General features: G+C 48.2%; 3 protein-coding genes across 7 annotated transcripts in view; 1 reads left to right on the top strand and 2 right to left on the bottom strand.

Annotated features, from left to right (window-relative positions):
• Positions 1-758, bottom strand: part of LOC102972648 (SAP domain containing ribonucleoprotein) — a 49,420-nt gene extending 48,662 nt beyond the window's left edge. Inside the window, exon 1 of the mRNA XM_042992490.1 lies at positions 597-758. Within this exon, the coding sequence (XP_042848424.1) occupies positions 597-632 (36 nt within the window). The 5' untranslated portion in view covers positions 633-758. The remainder of the gene's footprint in view (positions 1-596) is intronic.
• Positions 759-903: 145 nt separating this feature from the next.
• On the top strand, positions 904-3,517 carry ORMDL2 (ORMDL sphingolipid biosynthesis regulator 2). 2 transcript variants are annotated; one of them, XM_007081467.3, is made up of 4 exons: positions 904-1,047; positions 1,640-2,141; positions 2,307-2,458; positions 3,034-3,517. In XM_007081467.3, exons 2-4 carry the CDS (start codon positions 1,968-1,970, stop codon positions 3,167-3,169), a joined length of 462 nt encoding a protein of 153 aa, XP_007081529.1. In that variant the 5' UTR covers positions 904-1,047; positions 1,640-1,967; the 3' UTR covers positions 3,170-3,517.
• Positions 3,518-3,746: 229 nt separating this feature from the next.
• DNAJC14 (DnaJ heat shock protein family (Hsp40) member C14) lies at positions 3,747-11,544 on the bottom strand. 4 transcript variants are annotated; one of them, XM_042992487.1, is made up of 8 exons: positions 11,467-11,544; positions 10,765-10,913; positions 8,848-10,313; positions 6,228-6,334; positions 5,880-5,999; positions 5,110-5,270; positions 4,925-5,027; positions 3,747-4,724 (listed from the first exon to the last, which is right to left on the bottom strand). In XM_042992487.1, the coding sequence occupies exons 3-8, from the start codon at positions 10,255-10,257 to the stop codon at positions 4,514-4,516; spliced, it is 2,112 nt and encodes a 703-aa protein (XP_042848421.1). In that variant the 5' UTR covers positions 10,258-10,313; positions 10,765-10,913; positions 11,467-11,544; the 3' UTR covers positions 3,747-4,513. The 4 variants fall into 4 exon arrangements, with proteins under 4 accessions (XP_042848421.1, XP_042848420.1, XP_007081527.1 ...); XM_042992486.1 differs by lacking the exon at positions 11,467-11,544 and having other exon boundaries at positions 10,765-10,953; XM_007081465.3 differs by lacking the exons at positions 10,765-10,913; positions 11,467-11,544 and adding an exon at positions 10,570-10,751.
• Between the last annotated feature and the right edge of the window lie 17 nt (positions 11,545-11,561).

Genomic DNA, 11,561 nt, shown 5'->3' on the forward strand with positions numbered 1-11,561 from the left:
TCTACGGAGAGGCCTAGCTTCTGAGGCCTCTCCTCAAATTGCAAAGTTAGCTCCGAAGGCGTGACCCCACCTAAAAGAAAAAAGAAAAAAAAAAAAAAAAAAAAAGGAGTGGAAGCATTTTTTGGCTCCTGTCTGAGACCTGGATGGGCGGAAAACACAAAGGTGCCATCTGCTAACCGCAATCGCGGCTCTGGACAACAGACTGGGAAGCATCAATCCAAGGAAGAGATAGGGGTCCTGGCTCCAGCACGGGGCAAAGAGGAGGGGACCATTGACGTAATGCAGCTCTGACGAGAAACGAGAAGGGGGTATAACAGGTTGAAAGCACTTGCACACCCGGTGGGGAAGTGACACAGATGAGACAACGATGAAGAAAGAGTCAAAACAACAAAGATACCGTAAAACCATGCGGAGAAATGGAAAATTGGGGAAGGCGTAGCGGGGACGTAGGGAGGCACAAAAGAAAAGAACTACGGCGGGAGCCAGAAAACGAAGTGGAAAAGCCTGCAAGGTGAACACGTAGGAAAAGGCGCAAGCCACCCAGCAGAATTCAGTCCCAGCAAAGTCCAACTCAGCCCTTCCCCGCCTCACGGTACCTTCAGCTTATGGAGCTCCACCGTCTCCGACGCCATCTTGTTACCCCTCCAGTCCACCAGGCCCCCACCCGCAGCCTCGGCTTCCAGGAGCTCCCGCCTAGGCGCAGACAACCATGGCCGACCAATCGCTGCCACTCTTACTCCCACCTCACACTATCAGCTCTTCCCATTAGTCAACAGCTGACGTCGCTCTCGCTCTTCCAGGCAGCTTTCCCCACCTCTCTCAAAAGGTGGGACAGGGAGAGGGGCGGGTTCCGCACTTCCCGACCGGCGGAAATGGAGACCAATTGCGCGGCTCCATTGCAAACTGCCAACCAATGGGTGGTGGCAGCGCCGATTCTGTTCCACCAATAGAAAGAGCGCAGATGGGCGAGGGCGGCTGCTTCCTGGAGACCGCAGGTGTGGAAGCGATCGCCGCGCCTCGAGCCCCACGGGCTTCTGAAGCCAGCAGGTAGGGGCGGCCGGCCGACAGGAAAGGGGTGCTGAGGAAAAGTGGTGAGGGCCGAAAGGTGGGGGGGAGGAGGGAGACAGAGCAGCGGCGAGTTAAATACCGAGAGAGGAGCTCTGAAGAGAGCCTTGAGAACAGCCAAGGAACGACAAACGAGAGAGGGAAGCTGGGAGGAGCTTGGGGTGGTTTCATACCAGGGTGTGAGGAATTTAAGGGGGAGGGACGAGATCTGCTTCCCAAACAGACCTCAAGTTTAGAGTTAGCACGACTTCAAGGAGCCAGGTTCAGACGCTCAGAGCCGCCCCTGGACTCGGGGAAAGGGCTCCATCTCTCAGGATGCTGAGCGCAGGTCCCTTCGTAGCTCAATCCAAAAGTCACGGGTAAATACTTGGCAGCGCCCGACGCTTGAAAGAAGGAATTGGGATGCTGCCTGCTTACATGCCAAGGGGAGGAGAGACAGGACGGGCAAGCCCCAGAGGAAAAGGTGGGAATTAGAAGTAGTTTTATTACCACAACGTTTCTCAGTGGCTCCTTGTTTCCCATGACCTTCTAATGAAATTCTGGTGCATGTAACCTCTCTCTGATTTCTTATAAGCTTCTTCAGGAAAGTGAGATACCGGTTTCCCTTGCTGCTTGAAGTCCCTGCCCAAGCCTAGGCGTGCCCCTTCAAGTTATAGTTGAAGTGCAAGGATCAGAGTAAAGATTACTATTAATGTCTTGAAGAGTAGAGAGGACCCATCTCGTCTTTCAAGTTTTCTTCCCTAAGTCTTCAGTTTTTCCTTTGTGCGCAGTGGGGGAAGTTCCTTCATTCCCAATAGAGGTCAGGGGATTTGGACTATACAGGAGACAACTTGGGGGAACAAACTCAAAGAGGTGGAGAGGAAATTGAGTAGGACTCCTGCCTGATCCCCCACTGTGGTAGGATGAATGTAGGGGTGGCACACAGTGAAGTGAACCCCAACACTCGAGTGATGAATAGCCGGGGCATCTGGCTGGCCTACATCATCTTGGTAGGACTGCTGCATGTGGTTCTACTCAGCATCCCCTTCTTCAGCATTCCTGTTGTCTGGACCCTGACCAACGTCATCCATAACTTGGTGAGCACTAAACCACACCATTATACCTAACCCAGGCTTTTCCCAACCAAAACCAAAAGCACCAATTATTTGGGGATGTATGTCTTCCTTTGGGGATCTCAGTGTAATTCTTGGGCTGAAGGACCATTTTCTGCCTCCTCACACTGCCCCCATCCCTCTTCCCAGGCTATGTATGTCTTCTTACATACTGTGAAAGGGACACCCTTTGAGACCCCTGACCAAGGAAAGGCTCGGCTACTGACACACTGGGAACAGATGGACTACGGGCTCCAATTTACCTCTTCCCGCAAATTCCTCAGCATCTCTCCTATTGTACTGTGAGTCCAGGGGGAGAGGTGGGAAATGCTCCAAGTGCCAAGTACAAACACCCACAGGGAAGTTTTAAAAAAGCAGACTACGCACTTAAACACTTTGAAGATAAGGTATGATCTAAATCTAGGAAGAGCAGTAAAGAAATGGAAGACAGTAAATAGATTTTCTTTGCTGTCCCTTTGGTGGTAGGGGAATGGAGAAAGGACTAAGAAAATGCCAAGTAAAACCAAATGGTGTTACACTTCCAGAGGAAGTGAATGAATAAAGCAGAGATTATATAAATCTGTGAAAACTGTTGGGAATGGAAACAAAGGGACTCTGACATATAGGCTTCAGCTGTCATTTGCCACATGTCATTAACAATTAAAAAACACTCTAACTTAATCTCCAGTTAAAGGTGTCATCTGATTATCTCCCCAACCCCAAAGTAAACACTGTTAAAGTGACCGGAATATTTTCAGATATTCTAGGACTACATGCAATAAAACTGGTCATTTAAAATAGAAGAGAAAGTCACTGGAAAGGCATAAATACGGATAGGGAAGGCCAGCTTCATTCAACCCATTTCTTCTCTCCACAGCTACCTCCTCGCCAGCTTCTACACCAAGTATGATGCTGCTCACTTCCTCATCAATACAGCCTCATTGCTCAGTGTACTGCTGCCTAAGTTACCCCAATTCCATGGGGTTCGTCTCTTTGGCATCAACAAATACTGAAGGATGGGGCTGGGGATGACACTGGACCAAAGGGCTGTAACATCCTTTCCTTCTCCATACTGTCTTCTGTATCTTGAAAGCCTGAGAACTATACCACCTTTCCCAAACTCCCAGGAAGAGAACAGATAGGAAAATGGGCCTCCCTGGGCCCAGCCCTGCTAACAGCAGGTTTCTTTAAATCAGGAAAGGCGGGAAAGATAAGGGCCAAATCACTCTTTTTTCCACAGAAGGAAGCCAAGTTTGGGCAGCTTGTTTGGTGATTTAAGTTTTTCTAGATCTTCCACTCCCACTACCTTCCAGCTTTGTTTTACTGTGTATTTTCCTTATAATAAAGATAATTTTTTTTCAGATATGACTACAGTTCGGTCAGCATGAAGGGTTGGGAGATGTCCTCATAAGACTGGGGAAGAAATGACAGTAACTTTCTGTATAAAACTTCTCTAAGGTTTTTTTTTTTTTTAATCCCCTCTCCCTTGGTCCAGTAGGAGATGCCCTTCACTCTCAGCTAAGAGTAGGAAAAGGATTCTCAAGTGAGAAAAAGGGCTCCACTATATGGGCAAAGAAGAAAGGGAAGATACAGGTTGCCAGTTATATATTTATAGAAAGATAATCCCCTGGCTTTAAATAGATATGTACATACAAATATGAACAAACTTAAAAAAATACAAACCCTTGGATCATAAAGGGGCTGCTGGGAGCCCCTTTTTCCTTCCCTCTCACCCAAGGGCAGAGGGCATGAGTCTGCTTTTTAAAAATTATCAGTTTTGGCCATCCCTGCAGCAACAAGCATGAAGTTGGGTGATTACCCACAAGGTGAATGTCAGGAAAAATGTAGAGTTCCCACTCTTTGAATTCTATGTATAATCTCCTATAATTAGGGCTACATGCTTTCTTGTTCTGTCTTTTAACTAGTATGTTGGGGTAAAGGAGGGGGCTCCCTCCTGAAATGGGTCAGGAAATCAGATAGACTTACAGTTTTAAAAGAGGGGGGGAAGTGTCATCTGCTCTAGAAGCAAAAGACAAAGGCATACAGACCCCAGGGAAATACCCAGTTCCCATGCTACCATGGGAGATACTGTCCAGCCCAGATCCAGGCTCTAGGTTCTTTGCTCTAGCCACCCCCTATTTCTTTGGTATTGTCTAAAGACAAGTTTCAGTTCCTAGGTGCTGGTGGAGGAGGGAGAGTGGTTCTGGGGCTTCCTACAGGTACTGAGTGAACAATTTGAACTTAAAATTTTCCCTTTTTTCAGTATTTAAAAATAAAACAAATCAAAACTCCATCCTGTGCTATACACAGCCCTTTTGACTCCCTGACATTGATCTGAGGAAAGAAGAGAAGGGGTGTCATCGTTGGAAGGGCCTCCTCACTTTCTTCCGCCGCTTCGGTTTGGCTTCTCCCTTGGGTACTGTGCTGTTGGGCTTAGAGGCTGCAGTGGACCCAGGGCCAGGCTGAGGAGCTGCAAAGAAGTTCCCATTGGACATCTGGCCTGGGGGTACTTGAAAGATCCGGCTCAAGAAATCCTGAAGGTCTGCAGGAGGGGCTTCTGGGGCTGCTCTGAAGGGACAATAGAAAACATAACGAGGCAAGAAATACTGAGTTATATTGTTACCTGTTTATACCTAAGTTAAAGACATACTAAGTCAGTTGCCAGACTTCTTAAGGGTGAGACATCTAGGTGTCCTAAACGGCATGTCGTCTGAAATCATACTCAGAACTAGAATAGCAGGTAGATTGTTGAAAGAAATAACACTTACCTCTGCCGCCCACTGGTGCCTGGAATCCGAGAACCAAATGAGATGTGATAGGGGACTCTATGAGTATCTGGGGAGATTCCCACACGCTGGCATCCAGCCCACTCTGCAAGCATGAGAAGTAATTAGCCAAAACATTATAGTTTTGAGCGTACGTAAGCCCATATTTCTAGAGAACAGAAGTATACCTGTGATGTCATACACCTTTCCATCCATTAGCGCAAAATAGGTGATCTTGAGGCCCAACATGCTTGACTCTGCCCAAAAGTCTCCTTCCTCAGCAGGATGCAGTCTATTACACTCAGCACAGTATCTGGCACTTTTAGGTTCCCGGTCCATTTCAAACCTCCTACAACCCAACACAACAACAAAAATTCCTTAATTTGTCAAGCCTACGGTGTTGCTATAGTATCATCATGATCACTTCTCAGCCTTTTGGCTAAGATCAAGTGTATAATATCTTTTTTTGTTGTTGTTTGTTTTTGAAAGACAGAGACAGAATGCGGGTGGATTAGGGGCAGAGAGAGGGAGACACAGAATCCGAAGCAGGCTCCAGGCTCTCAGCTGTCAGCACAGAGCCCGACGCAGGACTCGAACCCACAAACTGTGAGATCACGACCCGAGCCGAAGTCAGACGCTCAACTGACTGAGCCACCCAGGCACCCCTAATATCATCGTTATTAACAAAGATGGCTGAAAGATCTAAAATTATCTCCACTCAGTTGTTACATATGCCTACAAACACCCTTACCCTCAGCCTTCTATATTAAATCTAAAAATAACTACTTTTTTTTTTATTGCTAATTCAAATCCCCAATCTCTTGATACGATGGCAAAAGCAGAAACCTCAGGGTCTTTTTACTCATCATCTATATCCCCCAACTACCAGAAATACAAGGAGGTCTTTGGCTACCCAATCCCTAAGTTGTGGCTGTCCCATTCCTGTCCTATTTCATACCTATGCTTTCCCTGGCATCGGCTGCACATCATAGTGTTCATTGCCTCTTTGAGGTCGTCCTGCAGCTTGGACAGAAACTCATTCACCGACCGGCTCAGCTCATTCTCTGCCATTCGTTTCCTAAGAGAAGAAAGCCTTTGTAAATGAGAGGGTATTGAGCAAGGGACAAAGGGAGATGAATATTTTAGCCTCTTGAGGCTCCTGGCCAGCTAGAAAGATAAGCAACCCCAATTCCCTCCACCTCAGAGAGCCTCCTCCAGCCACAAGTCCAGGGACCTCTACTACTGAAGATAACTCATTTACCCCACTTTCCTATTTTCCACTTACAATTTCCTATTTCCCACTTACATCTCATATTCCTTCCGCCTTTCAGGATTGCTGACAATGTCCCAAGCTGCCCGCAAAACCTTGAAGGCCTCCTCGGCCCGGGGATGATGATTTTTGTCAGGATGAACCTACCAAGACAAAGATTTCCTCACAAATCCATTCCAACTCTCTCCCCATCTTAGGTCAAAATAACCTCTTATCAAAGTGTTCTCTTTGACTACCCTTTTGGAGAGTCAATACACCTAGATAAGTAATTGCTCTAGCTCTGCAAATAGTTATAGGATCAAGACCCAGGTCTGTCACTATTAGCTATATGACCTAGAATATTGTATCTATCACGGATTATTGGAAGTATCGAATGAGAATACACATGATGTACATAGTACAGAATTTGGCATTAGGGTGATCCACCATCTCAGTGTGCTTGGGATTGTCCCAATTTTAGCACTGAAAGTTCATGTCTCAGGAAACCCTCGATCCCAGGCAAACAGGGATGTATACGCTACCTGGTATACATATACTAAGCCCTCACATTTTAGCTTTATCATCAATCATAAAGAATTCCAAGGATATTATATCCTCAAACTCATTCTTTTTTAACTAGAAAATTCTCATATATACTTCCTACAACAGTTTGCCTTTCTGTCCCAGAAATGAAATATAGCATATTGTGATCCTCACAGGCCTTTTACCCACTTTTCAACCTTTTCTCTAGGACAAATAGTATCCTTACTTCCTACAGCTTCTTGATTGTTCCCACCCTTATTTTCCAAAAGCACAGAATAAAGCTAGTCTCCTGATGATGCCAAATAAATAGAATGCTGCTAAATCTCCCACATATCCAAGCTTAGAGAACAGCCTTTTAGTCATGGTCACTCTGGGGCCTCATAAGAGCAGTGAGAGGTTCCGTAAAAGAAGCCCACAGACACTGGCCCAGAACAAGGAAGAATTCTTACATGTGTTACAGGTGTGTTGAAGATTGGGGGACTTAACTCCATCTCTACTCCAAGAAAGCAAGTTGAAAATGAAAAATTTTGTGACAATATTTCCCAAGAGAGGATTATCTGCTAAAAGACATGAAAGTGAGGGGCGCCTGGGTGGCTCAGTGGGTTGGGTTGGGTTGGGTTGGGTTGGGTTGGGTTGGGTTTGGTTGAGCGGCCAACTCTTGGTTTTGGCTCAGGTCATGATCTCGTTGTCATGGGATCCAGCCCCATGAGCCTGCTTAGGATTCTCTCTCTGCCCCTCTCCCGCTTGTGTGTGCTCTCTCCCTCAAAAAATAAAAATAAAAAAAAAGAAAGACATGAAAGGGAGAAAAGAGCTCTACTACTAGTATCGAACTGAGTGTAAGCTGTTGTTCCCCACTCTTAAGAATATGGCCCCGTCTATCCACTAAGGGGCATCAATTTCCCACCAAACTAATTTAGTCCTCTGCTAAGTTACACACCTGGTATATTACTGTGTCTTGAATAGTTAATGGACACCTTGGTTACTCATTCCTATTTGGTGTCATGCAATCATTGAGGTAATTTACACACCATGATTTTTTACCAGTCCAGTTCCATACACTCAAATAGGCCCCCAATGGAATTTACACACATTACTTAATATTCATAATATAGTTTAACTTACAGAAAATAGCAATAATCATCACATCTAAAAATAATTACCTAATATCTACTAATAGCAATTTGATTGCATGCTCGTGTTAAACCATTTCCCTGAAGCATATGGGGCATCACAACTGCCATCTGTACCACGCCCCCTTATCAACAAAAGCAACCCTATCTTGGGGTGCCTGACCAGCTCAGTCATTAAGGCAATTGTGACTCTTGATCCCAGGGTTGTGGGTTCAAGCCCCAAGTTGGGTGTAGAGATTACTTAAGGCTCGCTCAGTCAATTAAGCATCAGACTCTTGGTTTCAGTTCAGGTCACATGATCTCACAGTTAGTGAGATCAAGCCTCGCATTGGGCTCTGTACTGGCAGTGTGGAGCCTGCTTGGGATTCGCTCTCCCCCTCTCTCTCTGCCCCTCCCCTGCTCACACTCTAAATAAACATTAAAAAATAATTTAAAAAAAACCATACAGCTGTATCTTCACGTATGACATACATATGCACACGCCTCTCTATGGTTTATGCTCTGTTCTCTTTCCTTTTCCCACTCTATATTGCTGGTCCTGAAATACGTTTCCTTTCACCTGGTCCTGGAATAATCACATGCATTTCCTGAACTTTCCCACTCTAGGTCCACATTTGCCTCTCTGGGACAGATAGCTGGATTTCCCCATGTTCAAAAAACCCTCTTTTGTTCAAGGTAGAGGAATTGACAGGCTATCTGACTAGGCCTTTTCTCCACCCTAGTTAGAGGGACTTCACCTGGAAATTCCAGGGTGAGTGGTCCAACATTGAACCACTAGGTTCATTTCTTTTTATTAAGAATCTCATGACAATAAACTTAAAATGAAGGGAAAGTCAGATCCCATAGTGAAAAAGTCTTTATGACTGTTTCCTAAAAATTAAAGTTACTCCAGCTTCAAGTTGACTTTTTACTCTGCCTTCTCTTTATTCTACTCTCCCTAAAATTGGAATAGAAAATAAAATTTAACAAAAGAGGAAAAGGAAACAGAAGGGAAGAATACTCACCATCACTGCCAGCTGCCTATAGGCCTTCTTCAGTTCAGTATCTGATGCTGTGGCTTCAACCCCCAACACATGGAAAGGGTTTAACTCATCCTCAGGAACCCCAGCCATGGTCAAGAGTCGAGCCACTTCTTCTTCAGGCTGGCAGTAGCGACCACCAGCTATAGGTGCATTCCCCTGCCTGTCAGTCCTTGGCTTGACCCAAGGCAACTCCAGCCAACCCCACTGAAACATTTTTACCAACTGTTGCCATGGCCTGCTATCTCTCAGCAGAATCAGGCGACGCTGCAGGGTGGGAAAATCCAGCCAAGAAAAGAGCCAAGTGGCTTTACCCCTCCAGCCTAACCTGTCACCCAGTCCCACCAGAAACCGCCAGCCCAACTGTAGACAGCCCAACAAGAGGGCCAGAGCCAAGAGGAGCAAAGCACCCAGTAGCCTAAGAAAACGGGTTAATAGCCCTGCCCCATAGCAACATCCTTGGCTCATAAATTGGAACATCACCTGGGCCCAGCCCCGCAGCCGCCCTGCCCAGACTCCCACCCAGACTCGAAAAAGGTCCAGATCACTGCCTTTCAGCTGCCTGCATGCATAGATGAGATGGCCACAAGTTTCCACATACTCTCCCACCAATACCAGCAGTTCAATCAGCCACCAGAAGCCTGCCTGTCCAAGCTGACACAGTTCCTCTGCTCCCCATAATCCCAGGCCTCTGCGCTTATCTGCTTGACTTCGTTTCCGGCCCAGCCTATGTCGGCCAGGGGACCTGGGATCTCTGCGTCCACCTTCCCGAGTATCCTCCTTGGCTGGAATGCGGTGCCGCTGTCTCCGGGGTGGTTTCTTTCCACTGGGCACACGTGAAAAATCACTGGGGAACTTAAGAGTTTCCTCATCATCATATTCCTCTTCCAACTCTTCATCTTCCCCCAAAACTGGAGAGGTACAATGGTGGCAAAAGTTGCTAGAAGAGCTATCTCCTCCCTCAGAGTAAGGCCCTTCAGGGATTCCAGGGGTTCCCTGGCAGTTGCAAGCAGATGGAATGGAAAGAAAAGAAGGGTTCCCATCCTCCTGGTACCCAGCCTCATTCTCTCTTGAGAGTTCCTGGTCCACTCCTGACTCTTCTTCTGAAGATGCCTCACTCTGATCAGGGTCCTCTCCATCCCTAGGGGGTCCTGGACCCCTTGGGGGGCCATGGCTTGGATCCGACCAGTGGGCTGGGTTTGGGGGCTGTGTGTACTTAGGACTAGAGTGCTCTGTGAGGCAGCGGGTACCATTAGAAGCAGGCCTCGCTGAGTCCCTGAGTCCTGAGAATGAAAGTATTTCAGGGTCCACAGAGGATCCTAAAGTCCTGAGGGAGGCGCCACCACTGTGGTGGGCTCCACACAACCCTCTTTCTCCGGGGTGCTTCTGGGCCATGACCCCGGGGCTTCCTGAGGATTTTAGGTCACAGCCATCATGGTAAGTTCTGAAGCCTGTAACAAAGGTATTAAGGTGGGGATGATCAAGTATAGGACACAAAGAGAGGGGCTAAATAATCTTAAATTGGGGATACAGTTAATGCACCCACCTCCCTTGTTTTCTCAGATTCTTCTGGAGCGTTCGTTGTCCCCAGCAATAAGCAAATACTCCATTAACCACAACCATGCTCCCTCCCCTCCTCCAAATCCCCTTAGTTTTTCTTCTTCCCCCAGAAAGCTACAAACCAAAATTTGGGAAAGAGGGAGGTACCGTAAAGGGTGTGGTCCTAGGGTTACTCGTGGGGGAAAAAGGGAAAGACGACCGGAAAGGGGTGCCGCAGGCTGCCCGAAAGGGTGGGGACCTCGCGGCTCTTAAGAAAAACCTGGGGGACCGAGCTTAGGGTTGCAGCTGAGAACGACATCCAGGAAACCCTTGGGCTGGGTAGAGGGGGTAAAGGTAACGTACCGGAAGAGCGGCGGTAACTCCTCCCCCTCCAGCAGCTGGGCCTAGGGCCAGGGGGAGCTACGAGAGCAGCTCCCCCGGCTCCGCCTCCCGCTCACGCTCAGCTTCCGCCTTCCGTCCCCGCCGTGGCCACCGACCTACGGTTACTTCCACTTCCGGGGTCACCAGGGAAGAGACGGGAAGGAAACGAAAAAGCGGTTGGCGGAGGCGCTAGCCAGTCCAGCAAGCGCTGAGTCAAATCGGAGGAGGCGGTCCTAGGGAAAACTGGCCCCTCCCCTTAAAGGGCTCTCTGCTGCCGCCCTCCGAGTGCTGGAGTCCTATCCCCGCTGGCTGCACCGCTGGTGGGCGCTGCAGCTGTGCCTGCGGACTGGGGGCAGATTTTCAGGGTTCCTCTGGCTGTATTCTTGGGCTTTGTAGAGACTGGGAGATAGAGGATAGCCACCGAGCCACAGTCTGTTTCTTTGCAGACAAAACCAGGGAGCGTAGAGGAGCCACCGCCCCGATCCTTTCCCTGCTGCCTGTAGCGAGGACAGAGGACCTTTTGTATCATGCGGAGGTGGAGCGGCGGGGAGGACGCCCCGGGCTAGCCCCCACCCTGGCCTCCCTGCACTGCCCCTTCTTTCCCAGCAATCTTCGGCCTCCCCAGCGCCAGACCCAGCTGGCGAACTGCCCGGTATAACTACAGCTCCCACGGCCCAGACCCACCCCTCAGGACGCAGCTCCCAGGCACGGTCACGGAGCGGTTCCAGGCGACCAGGAACGTAGCTCCGCTGGGCTCAGGACCCGAGCGGAGTGCCAAA

This window comes from Panthera tigris, chromosome B4, assembly GCF_018350195.1.
Source record: "Panthera tigris isolate Pti1 chromosome B4, P.tigris_Pti1_mat1.1, whole genome shotgun sequence".
Lineage (NCBI taxonomy): Eukaryota > Metazoa > Chordata > Mammalia > Carnivora > Felidae > Panthera > Panthera tigris.

Excerpts from the sequence above, each read along its gene's own strand:
- DNAJC14 (XM_042992487.1), bottom strand. The coding sequence starts at position 10,257 with ATGGCCCAGAAGCACCCCGGAGAAAGAGGGTTGTGTGGAGCCCACCAC. Across the intron at positions 5,271-5,879 it reads CGATGCCAGGGAAAGCATAG|GAGGTTTGAAATGGACCGGG; the intron begins GTATGAAATAGG and ends GTTGGGTTGTAG. Across the intron at positions 5,028-5,109 it reads AAAGGTGTATGACATCACAG|AGTGGGCTGGATGCCAGCGT; the intron begins GTATACTTCTGT and ends TCATGCTTGCAG.
- ORMDL2 (XM_007081467.3), top strand. The coding sequence starts at position 1,968 with ATGAATGTAGGGGTGGCACACAGTGAAGTGAACCCCAACACTCGAGTG. Across the intron at positions 2,142-2,306 it reads CCAACGTCATCCATAACTTG|GCTATGTATGTCTTCTTACA; the intron begins GTGAGCACTAAA and ends CCCTCTTCCCAG. Across the intron at positions 2,459-3,033 it reads AGCATCTCTCCTATTGTACT|CTACCTCCTCGCCAGCTTCT; the intron begins GTGAGTCCAGGG and ends TTCTCTCCACAG.